Consider the following 19,110-nt stretch of genomic DNA (forward strand, 5'->3'; position numbering starts at 1 on the left):
CACAGCTGTACCAAAGCCTGAATTTGATTAGCAGGTACATCTTCACCATGATTTGGGTGGTTCATATACCCATTCCATGGGTGCGTTGCCTGCAGTGAGGAGCAGAGCTTAAAATTTCTGACTCATAATGCCCCACTCTAACAATAAAATTCCTTTGCTTTTACCTAGCAGCTTTCATCCAAAGCCTTCAAAGTGTTCAATCCACATGCGATGGTTAGTCTTCATAATTATGCCAAACAAGCTGACGAAAGCTGGGAAGGCAAGCCTCCAAACTACCAGGGATGGGACTAAAAACAATTTTAACTATTAGGACTACTGACAGGCAGAAAAGTTAAATGTCCACATAGATGCAAAAGAACTACATTTAGCTTATTTTTTTTTTACAAAGAGAAAAACAAAATATTTTATGAATCTTATTTTTTAATAGATTTTATTTTTTAGAGCAGATTTAGGTTCACCACAAAATTGAGCAGAAAGTACAGAGTTCTGTTCTCATATACTTCCCACCCCCACACGCACACAGCCTCCCCCACTATCAACATCCAGAACCAGAGTGGTGCATTCATTACAATCACACCTAACACTCAAAGTTCACAGTGTGCAACAGAATTCATCCTTGGTGGTGTACATTCTATGGGTTTGGACAAACGTATAATGACAGATATTTGCCATTGTAGTATCATACAGAGTAGTTTCACTGCCCTAAAAACCCTCTGTGCTCTGCCTATTTATCCCTCCCTTTCCCTTACTATTTAAGTTATGAAAAGGAAACACCCAAAACTCAGTTTAAATAATTTTTTTAAAGAGACAGGGTTTCACTATGTTACACTGGCTGGACTTGAACTCCTGGGCTTAAGGGATCCTCTTGCCTCAGCCTCCCGAGTAGCTGGGATTACAGGTGCATGCCAACAAATGCAACAAATCATTTTTATATATCAGTTTTATATTATGATCAGAGTGAGCGTTGGAAAGAAAAAGAGAGATGTAATGGGGAGAAGACAGAAGAACAGAAACAAGAAGAAAGAAATGACTCAAGGATGTGCATGCTTATAGAAAAAAAAAAAAAAAGACTCCCAGTACAGAGGGAAAAAGAGACCCTGCTTACCAAGATGTGTATCATAATCTAATTGTTTTAAATATCAGAGGCAAGACCTTCCATTTCAAAGCTCCTAATTCATCTGTAATTCTTCCATTCATTTGTGTTTAAGCCCAAAAGAAGTCTAAAGATTATTTTAAATAAAAGAACAAAGATGCAGCATGTTCAAAATCAGGGAAATCGAGACCAGAAATCCTTGCAATATCAATGCAAATTAATTAGCTTTACTTGAAATTTAAGTCCCTTAGTGATTAATCTTCTTAATGGCAGCAAAGAAGGACTCCAGTACCAACAACCTAAGACACATTTCGCATGCCAGAAAGATGGGGGCTATTTTAATTTATGTTTCAGAAAATTCAGAGTAGGCGTTTATGCCTCTCAAAAATTATAAAGATAATATGAAATATGTAGACGTGCAGGCACATATATAGTGTGTGTATACACATATTAAATACAAATATTCTTCAAAATTTCACTTTATAGAAAACACATTTTGATCAAAATTCAGGGAATACTTAGGAATTAAAAGCAAGTAGAAACTCAAGTCTCTAATTTCTACACCACCCTATTTTTACTGATTCAGCAGACTGAGAATCTGAAATGTGCAAAGCACTGGGCAAGGAGCTGCAGGATTACAGGAAAAAATTATCTGAATAATAATAGCTAATTACTATACAGATACTGTATGTCATATATATACATCACAGAAATGTTGCAACTCTGAATGTATGGTTCTTATCTTGAACTCTACTTTTTGATTATAAAAACAATTATGCTCAATGTAAAATAAATGAATAAATACTTTAAAAACAGAAAATATAAAGCAAGAATAAAGTTTACTCATAATTCTACCATCCAGAGATAGGCATTTTAATATAATGCACATACACATAATATATACACGTACATTATAAACACACAAACCTCCTTCGGGAATGTTTTCTTTGAATATAACAATAATACTAATACCTACATTTATTCAGTTCTTCCCTATGTACCAGGCATTGTTCTAAGTGCTTTACTGTCTTATTTTACTCAATCCTTACAACAATCCTGTGAGGTCAGTACCATCATTATTTACATTTCACAGGTGAAGAAACTGAGGCACAGAGTGATTAAGTAACTAAATTCACATATATCACATATGCATTATTGCATAAAATAGGATCACTGATATGTTTTGGGTGTTTGGCTGCTCCAAATCTCATGTTGAAATTTGATCCCCAGCGTTGGAGGTGGGGCCAAGTGGGAGGTGTCTGGGTTATGGGGATGGATCCCTCATGAATGGCTTTGTGCCCTCCCCGTGATAATAAATGAGTTCTCACTTTATTAGTTCACTCAAGAGCTGGTTGTTTAAAAGGTCATGGGCACCCCCTCCCCATCTTTGCTCCTCTCCCCATGTGACACACCTGCTCCTCATTCACCTTCTGCCTTGATTAGAAGCTCCCTGAAGCCCTCACCAGAAGCAGATGCTGGCACCATGCTTATACAGTCTGCAGAACCACGAGCCAAATAAATCTCTTTTCTTTATAAATTACTCAGCCTCAGGTATTTTCTTTACAGCAACGCAAACGGACTAACACAATCATACTTGGCATGCTGGTTCATAACAAACTTTTTCCCGTATCAATAATAAATATAAATGTCATATTAATGACTACATGGTTTTCTGTTACATGGATGTATATTTGCCTAATCCTTACGTTTGAACATTTATGTTAAGCTTTTTTGTGGCTTTTTTTTTTTGCTATCATAAACAACTTCACAAGGCCCATCGATATCAACGTTACTGTTTCCATTTTTACAAATGAACAAAAGGAGATTTCCAAAGGTGAAATAGCCTGCCCAAGGTAACACAAATTGTCAGTGGAATTGCTGGGCCCTTCTGGGACGACTACTAAGCATTAGCTTTTGCATTAGCTTTCTATTCTCCTGCCAGCCTCTTAAGGTATTTACATTCTAATGGATAAGAGAAGCTGCCAACAACTATAGTTATAAGACAGAATGAAAGCAATCCCCTCTAAAACCAAAGAACTAACACACAGGGTGAAAAATGGGCCCCCAAAAAATATACCCCTATCTTGGTCCCCGGAACCTGCAAACAGTACCTTATGTCCAAAGGATCCTTACAGATGTGATTAAGTTAAGGATCTTGAGATAAGGGGAACATCCTGGATTATTGGGGTGGGTCCTAAATGTCATCACAAGTGTCTTTGTAAGAGGCAGAGATGGACAGTTTCTAGCTATTTCAAGAAGATAACTTTCTGCTTACCATCAAGATGGCCAATTGTGACTTGTTTTAGGCCTAGGGATGTGTGGATAAAATCCTGCCCAAATTATTTCTCCAGGTAGGGGGCAAGAAACATGAAGGTGGGATAAGCCTGTTCAACTCCACCTAGTAACAACTCCTGCTCCCCTATGGGACCAATTCGAGTTGCTCTGAAATGTACCTGGCCTCTGGCAAATAATTACTTCCACAAAGCAAAATCCTCTATTAAATTGAGCTGCAGGAACTTCATTTGTCTCTCATACAAAAGGATTCACTTTTGAAAGGTCTAAGCCAAAGACCAGTTAAACCCAGCAGAAAAAACAAAGTAATGTAAACCAAGCTCTGTAGTTGTGATTTTATCATTTCTTAAACTCTTCATTCTGATTCCATAATTCCATGGATAGAACCTCCCCCTTCTTTCAGTTGGAATTAAAATCCAAAGCCAGGACATTTTAAGGGACAACCTTGCCAGAGGCGTAGCTCCACGACATTCAGTTGGCACCCAGGCCACTGGATTTCCAGAAAAGGCACCCAGCCGTCACTAGCTCAGACCTTTGGAATTTTCCATCCTTGGCTAAAGAAAAGGTTAAAAAGAAATAAACACAGTGATGGCTCTGTCCCATGGAGAACACTTTTTTGCCAAACAGAGAAGACAGGGAAAGAAGAGGTGAGAAAAAGATGAGAAGGGGAGAGAAGGTGTGTGCCCACAGTCGAATGACGTTTCCCAGGGCATGGTAGAAGGGAGAAGCCAAGGTGCTGGCTGTGGGAGAGCTCTGGTAGTGGGGCCAGCTCGGGCAGCCAGATAGATGCACACAAGATTTTCCTAGAAGGTGGCAGTACAGAGGTGAACACCAGGAACAGCAGTTAAGGAAAATCAGAATGGAGAGCAGCTGGGGGTAGTAGAAGGTGGAAAGGGGAAGAAAGCAGCTTGGAAGGGAGAGGATGTCATCAATCTGAGAAGACCAGTCTCAGAGAAAGCCACAAGGGCCCAGCGGGGCAGCCTCCATTGCCACCATTCCTGTCAAGCAGGATTTGCTGCCTGGAGAACTATGGGTCTAGTATAGCTGTGAGCTGGTGCCCCCTTCTACTCTGGTAGAGGCCAGGATGGAGGAAGGGAGGGCACGCAGACCTGGCACCAGAGTACCTCCACCCTGGGCTCCCAACAGAAATCTGGCCTCTACAGGTGTCTGGTGGTCACATGTCCCTGACCTCCATCAAAATTGGAGAACTGGGTTGCAACTATCACATATGGTGGAGAACTGCATACGAACATTTTCTGAATTCCGTAACTAATTGATTTGGGGTTTTGAATCATGCAAGTTGACAGTATGCACCACCTCCAGCCCTTGAGTAAATGTCTACTCACCCCTTTAATCCCCAATAAAACCACTCCATTTACCGTAACGTCAGGATCCATGTTGGGAACCCATCCCTTCCTTTCATCTTAGCATTTTTTATCCTTCAGTTCCCTCAGAGTAAGCCCTTGTCTTGGCTTCCACCATTCCCCCCACCACCTTGCCCTAAGTAGATTTAATCCATTAAAAAGAAATCAGTGGAAATAGATTTTCTGCTTCCCTTCAATTCAAGCAAGGGTTCAAAAGCATTTCCCTAGGGATTTTCCCATGAAGTGAATGAAGGTATCTATCTTTTCCCTCAGTCAAGGGAGCCATCTGCACACTTTTCTTTCTTTCCAGCTTGCCCTCCAACAACACACTTCCTTTCTAGTTCCTTCTGCTACTTAACACAGCCCCAGATGTTCCAGGGTTCTAAGGCATCAACTCTGTCACGAAGCTCATTTATCCAATGCACACTACCCGTAAGCTGTGAAGTTCAGCTGAGGGCCAGTACAAAAAGAGAAAACTCCAAAGCAAAGAGTAGTAAATCAGCAAAACAAAATAAGCCAGGTTGAAGGGAAAGAACTCATAATTTTGAGAAAATAAACACCAGTTTCTAAAGAAGACTTAAGTAAGGACTACAGTTAATGCCCTTTCACATGTAAAAATCAGTAGAGATTAGTCATGTATAAATACATTAGAAAAAATCTTAACATAATTTTTATGTTAATAAAAATTAATATAAAATATCTGAATATTTAACTTGAGATGGCTTATAAGGAGAATTAGAATTATTTTCCTATGGGGGGGGAGAAAAAAATGGAACAGGTGAAAGTGAAGATAGTTAATGTATATTTTGCCTCTATAAAATCTGGGAGTTTCTCCAACCTTTTACATAACAATTTTCTGTGCATTACAGCCAGGTCAGTTAGCCAGGGGCCTGAAAAAAAAAAAAAAAAGAAAAAAAAAGATAGGCTGGGCCTGGGAGAAATATAGCCATGGCCAATTAGAATTGATGTAAAAATAGAAAATGCAATCTCCATCTATGATAGAGTGCTTCTTCAGGCAGTAAAGCTCTGTGCCGTCAGATCATCATAGACATTATACTGGTCAGCGTGGGGAGGGCTGGTGCAAATGTGATCAGCCCGGAAGCTTTTGTGGTGTGTGTCTCTAAGATGGCAGTGACTGAATTTGGTGGAGAGAGGAAGTTTCAATTTCTCTCTCAACTGAAATCATCATGAAGCCAGAAGGAACTCAGAGAGATTTTCTAGTCTGTCCCTCTACTTCTCCAACCATGCGTTTTAGAAATCCATTTCTGGGAAGGGATCCTGTGATTACCTTGAAAACATAGGAGGGTCATGCCGGGTCTGACTTGACCTTCAGGCTGGGTGAAGTATCTCTTACACAGGACACATGAGAGGCATCTTGGGATTTGTCAGCCAAAGAGTTATTCTCTGTGATGTGAAACCATCCCATTCTCTTTTAAACACTGCCCCCTCCACCACACATACACACACACACACACACACACACACACACATCTACACACATCCCTACCTATTTATTTATTTTTTTCTTTTCTTTAGCTGAGAGTGGAAAATTCCATAGGCCTGAGCTGGCTAAGTGCCCGCTAAGTGTCTGGCCAGCTTGTATTCTAAAACACCTCAAGTCTGAAAGCAGTGCCCACTATAAGAACTCCAGACTGAGGGAGTCTTGTGTGGGAGAAAAAAAAATGTAATTTTGAAGAATTTAAGAAAACATCCTAATTGAAATTGCAGACTGCAAACCTGTAGTGCTTTCTTTCAGTAAAAATTCTCAAAAGGGATTGTGCTTCCTCATTTGAATTCTGTGAAGACTTCTGCACCTGGCTCGGTTTGCCAGTCTATCAGATCTCTGTTCCTTCTCTACAGTAACGTCAGGATCCATGTTGGGAACCCATCTGACTCCAGGATGCCACCACTCCTCAATCTCTGGTGATGCAGAATGATGTTATAGTAATGGCAGGCAGTGAGAAACGCAAGACAGTGAGTGTCAGAGAAGGAGATGTGAGGACAGAAGCAGAGTCAGTGACAGGATATAGAAAGATTCCACCGGCCATTGCTGGCTTGAGGATGAGGAAAGGGGCCACAAGCCAAAGAATGTGGGAGCCTCTGGAAGCGGGAGAAGCCAGGCAATGGATTCTCCCATAGACCTTCTGCACGGAGTGAGGCCTTGCTGACACCTTGACTTTAGCCCAGTGAAACCCACTTCAGATTTCTGACCTCTAGAACTGTAATAAATCTGTGTTATTTTAAAACACTAAGTTGGTGGCAATTTGTGACAGTGGCAATGAGAAACTAATACACTGCGAGTCTCGTCTAACTCTCAGCAGGGCCACTTGCTTGAGGTCCTCATCTCAGGCACCCTGTCTCCTCTGAGTTCTCCAAGCAGACACCACTTCAGTGGACAGCTGCACCGTGCTGAGCTCAAGGTGTCATTTGGTCCTGTTGATGGTAGGGCACGCCTCCTCAGGAGGGCCAGCAACAAGACCAGAATGTGCTCCTAGACGAACTGGGCCATTGGCCAGAAAACCAAAGCAGGGGGTTAGATATAGACAGACTAGGGGTCAAGACGGGGATACAGTGACTGGGACAATGACACAAGGGGACAAGGAAGAAGACCAAAACCCAGTAATTGGAAATGGATTTTAAAGACAGGACAGAACCAGCAGCCTACAGACTTAAGGCTGAGAGAACCTGGGCTCTGAATGCAAGACTCTCCTGATGTCTCTGAGCCTGAGGCAGCGCTGAGCTGGAGTAGCTCCAGTGACAAGGGGGTGGGGAGGATGTTGGGTTGGGTTTGCCATTACAGAATTAAAGGGAGAAGATTTACAAGATTCTCTTCTGGCTCTCCTGGTGATAATTCTGCCAGATCGTTTGGAAGGGACAGAGGTCAAGGCCCCCTGCAAACAGTCACGATGGTCACTAGAAGTGGAGGAGCAAGTCTCCCCAGGGTCAGGTTAGCAGGGAGAACCCTCTTTGTTCCACAGCAACAGAGGATGTCAGAAACACTCTGCTGGACACAATGGGAACTATCAGCTCCTATGAGCATTCAAATAATGATTTAGTTCAATTTATGTACCAGTTGATTTTGAACCTTCTTGGATTTAAGTACTTTCTTGGTGGGAAGGTAGGTACCTTAGAAGGTGGTATGCCCTCCTTCAGGTCTCTAGGAAACCATTTAATGCGCTGAAGCATTAGGAACTTGTTAACCTATGAAAATAAACTGGCCGTGCCAATAGCGCTCTTCCATTCATACCATGAACACTGTGACAACAGGCCCTGCAAGCCATAAGGCTGGCAGTTTCTCAACTGGGAAAACTAAACTGCTAATATAAAAGGCATGGAAAGAAATATATACGTTGTTATTTTTGGACAGCACTAACTCGCTTGAAAAAAATCATAAAAACATTTCCATGAAAATGATCCCAGGTACCTCTGCAGAGCCAGTATTGTGGAGATTTTTTTTTTCCATATAGTTATTCAAATAGCAAAGAAAGGAAGAATGGCCAATTGCAAACAGTTCTCAAAATCGTTAGGCTTACTTTGGCAAGGCTAAATCTATATTGATCTCACCCACATTTCTCATTAACAACCCCACTCCCTTTTTTGGTTCTCACCCCCTACTTTCCCACTAAAGACACTAAAGCTTGTTTAGAAATAAACACTGTTTCCCAATAGACCAAGATCATCACCAAAACCACACAGAGAGAGCTTCCTCCACCTGATTTATTGTGGAACCTGGGTTGGGTGCTAGTGCTTCTTTACATGATTACACCAAAGGCATCAGACACCTGGAGTTCATTATCTGCTCTGTCATTTCATAAATATGGATGGCCTACAGGCTGTCTCACTCAAAACCATGCCTCTGTTTCCCCACTTACCGAAGAGGGGTGTTGACAAGGTGGAATGTGTTTAGTAGTGACCTGTAGACATACGAGGCCATAGACGTAACAGCATTTTTAACTTTTCTTAAGATCCAGGCTATGAAAACACAAGGTCTTGTCATCATTTAAAAAACATCTTATACAAATGAATTCCCCAGCCTTCTGACACACTTCACTGAAACACTTCAAATAAAGATGTTCTGTCTCAGAGACTTGGAAGAACACTTGACTTCTTAGTTAAATCTCACCCAGTAAAATATTTCCAGTCATTAGGGAAAGCAATATGATGGGAAAGCTGAAGTATCAGAATAGCTTCCAACATTTCTCAGCAGCTTAAAAAATATACAATTCAACATAAGTTGTCAAGAAAGGCAAAAACCCGTAACTTCCCATGAACAATAAACTCAATAGGCAGTAAAAATAAAGTGGAGAAGAATTGCAGGAAATCATTAATAGCAAATTTAGGCATGATTGTGCGAGGCCGTGCACAGACAATAGATAAACCGCGTGTGGCTGGAACAGTTGGCACGTTTTCCACCACATCGACTCTGCTGGGAACCTGGACACACCATTCGTAAAAAACTTATCCGGCTACCACAAAACCAGAATAGCCGAATATAAAAGGATATTAATTTCTCAGGAAACCTTTACGTTTTAAAATTTTTCCACTAAAATACGTGTTTCCAAAGTGGAATTTTAAAAAGGCATTTGAATTTCAATATGCATTTGATTTTTAAATGTGAGGATTAATGAGTGAAAGGGATATCAATAAGGTTTTGAGGAGGGGAAGGAAAGCATATGGGAGCTCTCTTTTTCCATACAGATCCCAATTCTCCTCTATTCATCTCTTTGCACAGACCACACTGAACAGACTCTCATAAACTTCAGTGCTTCTGCAGGTTTCCCAGGCTGGAGAACCTTCCACCCAGGACTTATAACTGGGCATTTCTCCCCACTCAAGGACCAGCCTTCCCACTCACTCACCAGACTGCTTTGAAGGCAGGAACTGCCAAGACCCAGCGCCCTCACGTCCACTAAGCTTTTCAATGTGACTAAGTCAGACTTGGGAATGGATATTAGCAAGAAACTAATGGAGAGGGGTCTGCCAGTCTATCCTTCCAGGAAGGGTGTGATTCTCACTCATTGGGGCATGATTTGGAGCAAGGAAATAAAAAAAGTAAGGGTACCTGTTTCCCCTCTGCCAGTTACCAGTTTTTGTCCGTTGACTTGTAACACATGCACAAAGGACTTCTCTTGCCCAGCATAAAGCCTGGGATTGATAATGAGGGTCAGCAATCATCAATGCTTAACAATTAACCGCCAAATCCTGCTCTAAGTGCTTTGAATACAATAAGAATATGATAACTCATTTAAGCCTTTCAACAAGCCCACAAGGGCATTACCAAGGCCCAGGAAGACTAAATAACTGGCTCAAGGTCATACAGCTGGTAAGAAGTTCAGCAGAACTTTGAACCTGGGCAAGGTGCTTCCAAAGACCACTGCCCTTTTTTCCCCCATTTATTTTAAAGATGGGGGGGGTGTCTCACTATGTTGCCCAGGCTGGTCTTGAACTCCTTGTGCTCAAGCGATCCTCCCACCTCAGATCCTCCCGCTTCAGCATCCCAACTAGCTAGGATTACAGCTCTTAACCACCCTGCTCTAAAGCACAAGCTTACAGGCAATAGCAGCTGAGACTGTCTCTTTGCCCCACTCCAGTTACTGCTCTGGTAGCCTCCAGGGTGGGGCCCTGCATCTGGCTGATATAAACAGCAGGCCAATGCTACCCACCAACTTCCGTGTGCCAGACGAAAATTAAAGGAAACCAAGAGATCTAAATTCCTAAGAGAAATGTCTTCTGAAAGTACCTCTAGGATTTACAGAAAAGAAGAAACAGCTCTAGCTCCTCCCTCATGTGGTTTCCCACCTCCCCTTCCACGTTAAATAAATTCTTTAAAAAAAACTAATAAATTTTCAACATGCCTTGCTTACAACTCTGTATCTCAGGAGAAAGCAAATCAGGCAGGTGAATTACTCCTCTGAACTGAATTGCAACAAACAAAGGTGGTTCCTGACATGGAGCACAGGAATTTTGGAAGGTAGCAACCACTTCTAACAGTCCACAGAGGTCAGCTAAGGGGGTGCTAAGATGAGTTACTTACAAATGTACATTATACATGAATTGCTCAGCCTGTTAGATGTTACCATTTACTCTCCCAGTTCCCATAAAAAAGGGACTCAGTGGTGAAATAAATGTGGGAAATATCATACAGAACAATGTTCATTATTGAAGGTCTATTTAACCGTGTTGAACCCAGAAAGGACCAAAGTCTTGAAAAACGTTAAGGATCACAAAAAAGAGCAGGGGGGTGTGTGTGTGTGTGTGTGAGGTGGGGGTGGGCAGAGAGGATGTAACTAATCAACCAAACCACCAGCCTGCTATCTTGCTTGTATCTTCATTATCTCAGTTATTTGCACACCTTTAATCTCCCTTAAAAGCAGGAACTATGCTAATAGAACCTTTGGGCACCTCAGAGGGAGGTTTGTCAGTCCCTCATCCCCACTGCTCTGCTAGGGCAACTGCTGCCCAGCCCCTGGGAGTGAGGGGGGGAACTCACTTCCCATCCCCATTCTAACTGGAAGGCTGGGGCTGGCCTCCAGATCATCTCTCCACGCCCTGCCTCCCACTTCCCTAATCACCCCCAAGGTGCAAAGCTCTTCAATCAGCTAATCTTGGCTACAATCTCATCTCTGTCTGCTCGGCCCTGGTCCTTTGCTGGCTCTTCCTCCCCTTCCTGATCCCACTTGGAATACTTTCCCCTCTGCCCTCAAGAACCCTAGTCTTTTGCCAAAACACCACCCTACAAGCTCAGCCTTTCCCTAGAACGTTCTTTCCACCGCCTTGCTTAACTGAAACCTGTCTTTGCCCTAACAACCCCCTCAAATAGAGGTTGCTCATTTCCTTTTCCCTTCCCCTATCACCAGACTTGCTTTTCCTTCTGTTCACCCAAGCCCAGAAACCTCAGAATCATCTTGACTCCTCCTCCTCTCTCCCCCATCCTTTCTCCTCCCCCTGTTAAGAATCACAGAATCCTGTTGATTTTATTACTGAAATGTCTCTTCCATCTTCTCCCTTATCTCCATTCTCACTGCCTCAGTTAAAGCTATCTGGTTATCTCTCTCCTGAACTATGTAAATATATTTTAACTAGTTTCCTGGCCTCCAGGCTCTTTTCTCAACACTGAGTCCATCCCAGGCATTGCTGGCAGTATATTTCCCACAAAACACCTACAGAGTACCTACTGCCTTCCAGGCACTGTGTGAGGCAGGCGCTGGGAACAGGGATGAATACACAGCCCCCCCTTTCCAGAATACTGGGGTTTTTCACCAGATATCTCTTTTTATTAACCTTCATGAATCACTTATACATCAGAAACTTTCCACATGTTACCTTCTTTACTCCTCAAAAGAAGGCCACAAGGGACACACTACTACTTATCCCCATTTCACAGATGAGGAAAATGAGATCAGGTTACTTACTTGGCTCAGTTCACAATGCAAGCAGGTGACAGAGGTTAGATTCAAGACCAGGCCTGACTCTCCAGCCCGTACAGTCTCTCTCTCTCACATTTTACGTAGGACATTGAAAATTGGGAAAGAGCCCAAACAGGACATGATATGAAGAATCTTGAAACCAAGTCATGTGGGGAATGAAGGAAAGAAATGAAGGTCCTTTGGCCTTGTGAGGAGTGAATTTAAAAACAACATGGTTGGCCGGGCGCGGTGGCTCACGCCTGTAATCCTAGCACTCTGGGAGGCCGAGGCGGGTGGATCGCTCAAGGTCAGGAGTTCGAGACCAGCCTGAGCAATGAGCGAGACCTCGTCTCTACTAAAAATAGAAAGAAATTATCTGGTCAACTAAAATATATATAGAAAAAAAAAATTAGCCGGGCATGGTGGCGCATGCCTGTAGTCCCAGCTACTCGGGAGGCTGAGGCAGTAGGATTGCTTAAGCCCAGGCATTTGAGGTTGCTGTGAGCTAGGCTGACGCCACGGCACTCACTCTAGCCTGGGCAACAAAGCGACACTCTGTCTCAAAAAAAAAAAAAAAAAACCCAACATGGTGGCTGTCTCCAAATATTTGAAGGGTTGTCATGTGAAAGAGGAAGCAAACGTAATCTGTGGGGCTCCAAACAGCAGAGCTAGGACTAGCCCATGGTGGAATTTTCAGAGAGTCAGTTTCAGCTCATGAACCTTTTCTAATATAGCCCTCTAACAGGCAGGGAGTATTTAAGGAGAAGCTAAATAAGCATTTGTCAGGGCTATGTGTAGGAGACATTCTTGCCTTGAGAGGACAAGTGATCTGGATCAGCATTTTGGGGCACCTCAGAATCACATGGGGTGGTTTTAAAGCGTACAGATGCCTGGCCCCACCCCAGTCTTAAGGAAACAGAATCTTGGGGGATGGAGACTGTTATTGCAAGAATCACAAACAAGGAAATAAGCCTGTAAGCAGGTTCATTCAAATCCTCAAAAGGAGAACTATGAAAGGCCAATCAACATATGAAAAACTGTTCGACTTCTAGAGTAATCAAAGAAATGCAAATGAGAACGGTGATGTGCCATTTATTTCCTATCAGACAGCAAGGATTAAAAAGTATCACTAACCAGCGCTGGCACGGGAGAGGAGAAATGAACACCCTCACACTCTGCTGGTGAAAGAGTACACTGGAACAACTTTCTGAAGAGCAATTTAGCAGTGTGTTTAAGAGGAATTTTCAATACTAAAAATGAGTATACTGTAATCTTTGAGCAAGCAATTCCATTGCTAGAAATGTATCCTAAGGGGACAAACTAGCAAGTTTTAAAATGCCTTCTCAAAGATGTTTACTCAATTAATGATGGAAATGCTCTATATCTGCACCAACCTGTCCAATCTGATAGCCACTAGCCACATGTGGCTATTGAGTACTTGAACTGTGACAAGTGCAATTTAGGAAGTGATTATTTTTCGTTAAATTTAGGCCGGTCGCAGTGGCTCACGCCTGTAATCCTAGCACTCTGGGAGGCCAAGGCAGGAGGACTGCTTGATGTCAGAAGTACGAGACCAGCCTGAACAAGAACAAGACCCTGTCTCTACTAAAAATATAAAAATTAGCCAGGCGTCAAGGTGTGCGCGTGTAGTCCCAGCTACTCGGGAGGCTGGGGCAGGAGGATTGCTTGAGCCCAGGAGTTTGAGATTGCTGTGAGCTAGGCTGAAGCCAGGGCACTCTGCCTGGGGTGTTAGAGTGAGACTCTGTCTTAAATAAATAAATAAATAAATTTAAAGATAAAAGCTCTATGTAGCTATTTACCTTTATAGCTCATGTTCATAATAGCACAAAATTAGAAACTATCAAACAATAAAGGATAATTACCTATGGTACACAAATAACGAAATTTTTCGCAGTCATTAAACATGATTATGTAGATTTATACTTATTGACATGAAGAAATGTTCATAAGATTGATAACTGAAAAAATTACTTAAAAGTTTATACATATTTCTTTCAATCCATGTATATATATATACACACACACACTACATACAGAGAGAAAGAAAAAGAGAGAAGAATCTCGAAATATTAGAATATTATATTTCTCTGGTGAATGAGATGGTGATGATTCTTTTCTGTTTTTAATTTTTCTATAATAAACATTCATTTATTAAAACAATAAAAGTTTAAAGAAAAAAGGCTTACTGATTAGAATAGAAAAAGACTCAGTCCAGAGAATTTTTAACATGTTAGAAGACCAATTCTACTATTTCGTGCTTAAATGAGGGTTCAGTGAGGAGGCCTCTCTGGTTTCACATTTCATGTCAAACTGCACTGTTTTTTTTTTGTACAGATCCTGGAGGAGTGGCTTGCTCTGCACCCTTCTAACCCAAAGAAGCTAACATAAGGAGTAGTAAGACTATTTTATGTTTAGGCGCCAACACTTTAACTTTCCTGACTCTCCCGCTAAGGAGAGGAAAACACCCAGACATTTCAAGGACTCTGTGTGTGTGTGTGTGTGTGTGTGTGTATATATATATATATATATATATATATGGGGTAAGAGTTGACACTGATATCCTGAGTCTCACAGTACCATCATGCCCCCTGTCAGAGCTTAATCCAAAGTTGAATTAAGTCTCCGAACTGGAAACACTGGGTCAAGAAGCCCAAGTTGAAACTGCCTTTATTCTACCATGTAAATTCTCACCTCCTTACAGGTGGGTGAAGCAGTGGGTTTTGTCCTATATTAAGTACTTTCCACCAATTCCCTTGAGCAGAGGGAGCAGAAGAGCTGCTCCATTTTCAGTGCTTCCCTAAATGCAAACATAACAAACATTCCACCCAAAGGTAGTTATGTGTAGTGAATGGGGGGAGTCAACAGCTGCAGATGCTTTTCAGCCATTCTAAGCTTGTGGAGAGCTTTTCTCTACTAGAGTTATTATACAAAACCTGGCAGATGCCATGCCAGCCAGGGGCGGCTGCATGCATTACACCCTGCCTCAAGGGGCCACAACCGGTAGTATCTAGCAACTCTTTCCTGATCCTTTGGCGCATAAGGACTTGAGGGTAAACTCAGCAGTAAACAATATGCAAACACCTACTAGGTGACTCCCGCAGGCTGACAAAGTGGTTCCTGTAAAGGGCAGCCCTAATACAAAGGGTTTATCAAATGCCCTTGTTCCCCCTGAGGCACAAACAGCTATATCCTGAATTGTAACAAAAATGGTGTTAAAATTCTGCATTTTAACGTGCATACATGTAAACACCTCTCCATTAATCACATGCACTCTCAGGTTATAAGAGTACTCCCCAAGCCCCTCTTGAGAAATCTGTCAATGGTGATTCTGTAATTATCCCTTTCCCTCCGTTAATGACCTTCTTAAAAATGCTGAACTTACAAGAAAATGCAGCAACGAAACAGCCTCTCTTTCTCTGTCTGCTTTATTATGTAGTTAATAGATTCATGGAAGTACTAATAAACTGAATAAAGGTTTGAATACACAACAACATGCTATACATAGCCCAGGCCCAAGCCTTCTGAATTTTTCAAACAGTGAGCAAAACTGATGTTAGCAACATGCCAACAAGGATGTAATTGTAAAATCCTACCAAAAAAAAAAAAAAAAACCTAAACAGGAAATACTGTGTATTTGTTCAGCTTGGTGGGTTTTCCAAGTTCTAATGAGACATACACCAGAGGAAAGCTTGACTTGCTGCGGCAATGACTCCATCTCATATCGAAGCCCTAACGTATCTTAGGTTTATAGCAGCAAGTGTAAATCCTACCTCAGCTGTCCCTTAATAAACACATGGGGCTTAAATAAGAATCAGAAGTTACAGCGGCAGCTGCAACATGGTCCCCTCACTCTCCCGCGACCCATGGCTTTACTAAATTTCGTTAACAGCTCTTTGTGTCAGAAAAGCAGGGGCTGAGAGAGTCATTTAGGAGCATACACTCCATTTAAGACTGTTTCCTTATTTTTAATTGACTGCTTACAAACAGCGTTCACTAAGGCTCTATCTAAAATTGATTTGTGTGCATAATCTGGGTGTCCTATTGACAAACACACACAGATCCAACCCAGATTGGAACTAATGAAAACAAATGAAGAAAAAGGTCATCCACATTTCCTTATCATTACACGGCATCTAGCACTGTGCCTTGCACATAGTGGGGGCTCAACAGATGGATTGATTTAGATTACTAGAATTCGTTCTCCCCCACTCCCAAAATCTCACGGTGGATCACATAAACATTAGTCCTCTGCACTGCCTGGTATAAATGCTAAAAATTAGTGACTTTGATCCCAGGTAAGCTGGGCTGACAAAGGAACCATGGTAGTATATCCCAGAAGAGCCCCCTCCCAGTAACAGGAAGGAGCCACTGCACCTGTGCAGCACAAATTCTTTTTACAACCTAAAAACCTGGGGAAGAATGCTAATGTTAACTTTTTGCTGCTGAGGGTGGCAGGTCAAGTGCTGGTCAAATCCCAGTGGAGGTTTGCTGTGTCCCATTTATTCTCTTGAGACATCTGTCCACCTACTGCTACCTTCACATGATGTGGCACAAGGCCAGCTGCCCCTGCTCAAGGAAGGTTTTCTTTTCCCCTGAATTTAGGAAAGTGTTCCCTGTGCTGGGCAGATTAAATCACTCGTTAACAATCACCCAAGATGACAGCCCTGGTATAAATGCTCTGCCCACAGCTTGCCTTCCTCTCTTAACTGGCTGTGATGACAAGCGAGGCTCCAATCTGACCCCAGCAGGTCCTCACTCCAAAATCAGAGTGAAACACACAATAAGCCAAGTCCATTAAAACAACATTAAAGGTCTGGGTTTAGCTCCTCTAAACAGCAGGATTAAACTTTCAAGGGTCCAGCCATGATAAAGCGATTTCTTTAAAGTCACTTGGCTTTACACAGTTGTAGCTATTAGGGATCAGATCTGTATCTCAAAGGTACACAGTTTACCTTTGATCCTCCTCCAGAACTCCCACTAATGTCAACTTTCTCCACTGTTGGGATCAGGCCCCTGGCCTCCCTTTAATGTTGGTTTTATTGCTGATTCTACAAGATCAACAGAAAAATTACAAGGAAAAGCTGTGAAGTTCCCTTCCGATGACAAGTTGTTTTAACAAAAAGAGTCCTCTCTTAAATGGTGAAATTTAAACACAGCAAACGACACGCTGTAAGATGGAGTGGAGAGAGACAAAAACAAACAAAAAAAACTAAGTAACAAAACAAACGCTAATTAACCAGCCCGACTGCTTATTTAGGGTTTGTTCTCTAGTCCAGGAAATTGGCAATGAGTGTCTTGAAAACAGGAGAAGGGACAAGTGCCCGTTAGCACCCCTCCGCTTCCCTCTGGAATCAGAAAATCCGGATAAAGCAGAGGGTGCACTGGGAGCGTTCCCAGGGGGTAAGAGCGCCTTCGAATCCCCATCCTCCAGCGAGGGGGGGGCTCTGACCCCAGGTCCTCCATCCATCCCTGCATTGGCACACCCCGTCTTCCCTCAAATCCCCTTGCCTCTGGAGCGCTCGCGGGGCTCAGGGGACACCCTCTCCGTGCGGCGGGCGACCCCGCGCCCACTCTCCTTCGGAACCCCGTTGTTTCCAGTCCCCTCCCTCCGCGGCAGCAGCAGCACCCCTTCAACACCCATCACCACCCTCTCTCTCCCCAGTTGCAGGAGGAAGTCGGTCTGCTTCCTCTGTTCTCACCTCCCGCCGGAGCTTGAGCGCCCGGGGTTTTTGGGTGGGGCTCTTTTTTGTGTACATGGTGAGTGTGTGCGCGTGTGTGCGAGCGCGCGAGTGTGTATGTGCAAAACGCTCATCGCATCCTTCCGCCCAGGCTGCCTCAGGTGCCCGCATGAGGGCATAGGGACATCGTCGTACCCTCGTCCCTGGCTCTTTGTGCCTGGTCCCGGGCAGCGCGAGGTCGGCTCCCTAGCTCACAGCCCCGGCCCCGACCCAGGCCGGAGCCCCCACCTCCCCGCAGTCGTCCGAACCAGGGTTTGCCCGTCGGCTTCCACCCCAGCGCACGCCCGGCAGCCGGGAACGCTGTCAGCGGGCGCCTGGGACTCGGATCCCGGCAAGCGGCTGCCGGTGCGAAAACTTACTGGAGCGGAGAAAGAGCGCGCGGCGCGCCGGGCGACTGCCCAGCGTCGCTCCTACCCCGGCCCCCGCGCGCGGGAAGCCACCGCGTCGCTCCCGCCTGGAGCGCGTCCCCCCGGACGCCCCGTCCCCACGGTCACTCACCAGCACCACGGAGCCCCGCACGGCCTCCGACACGCTCTGCCGGAGCTCAGCCGCCGTGCCGGGCTTGCTGAGCCGCTTGGTGAATTTGCGCACTTCGGCCATGGCAGCGGTGGCGGGCAGGTCTCGGCGGGCGTACTCACTGCCCCGGGCCGGGGCGGCCGCGGCTGCTGCTGCTCCCTCTGTTTACACGCCGGCCGGCCGGCCACATCGCAGCTCGGCGGCGGCGCGGCTCAAGCTGCTCCTCCCTCCCGCCCGCTGCTCCTCCCCGGTTCCCTCCTTCCCTCCTTTTCTCGCCTGCTTTGCTCGCTCACTGCCTTGCCCCACGGCGTCGGCGGCTGCAGCTCCCTCCCCTAGAGGGCCGGAGCACCGACCGCCGCCAGCCCAAGGAGGAGGGTGTGTCTGACGAGGAAGGGTGTGTGGAGGGGGAGGGAGAACTGGAGGTGGGGGCGAGGGTCACGAGGGAAGAGGGGGGAAGTGGCAACCGCTAGGGCTCCGCCCGCAGCTGATGTTGCTGGTGCAGCCGCATCCGGGAGGGGAGATCTGCCTGGGGTTTTTTTTTTTTTTTTTTTTTTTTGCTTGTACGGGGCGGGCGGGGGGTGGGGAAGGAGAGGGGTGATGAAATGTCTCCAAGAGTGGGGCGTGTTTTTCCCCAGTGCTCCTCTTCCCCCCACCCCCCAGAGCTGCAGTGCCCGAAGGAG

The 19,110-nt window shown here is 44.3% G+C and overlaps 1 protein-coding gene across 1 annotated transcript in view; it reads right to left on the reverse strand.

The window, feature by feature from the left end:
* DOCK11 (dedicator of cytokinesis 11) overlaps window positions 1–18,649 on the reverse strand; it is a 172,496-nt gene extending 153,847 nt beyond the window's left edge. Inside the window, exon 1 of the mRNA XM_069462875.1 lies at window positions 18,413–18,649. Within this exon, the coding sequence (XP_069318976.1) occupies window positions 18,413–18,514 (102 nt within the window). The 5' untranslated portion in view covers window positions 18,515–18,649. The remainder of the gene's footprint in view (window positions 1–18,412) is intronic.
* Between the last annotated feature and the right edge of the window lie 461 nt (window positions 18,650–19,110).

This window comes from Eulemur rufifrons, chromosome 30, assembly GCF_041146395.1.
Source record: "Eulemur rufifrons isolate Redbay chromosome 30, OSU_ERuf_1, whole genome shotgun sequence".
NCBI lineage: Eukaryota > Metazoa > Chordata > Mammalia > Primates > Lemuridae > Eulemur > Eulemur rufifrons.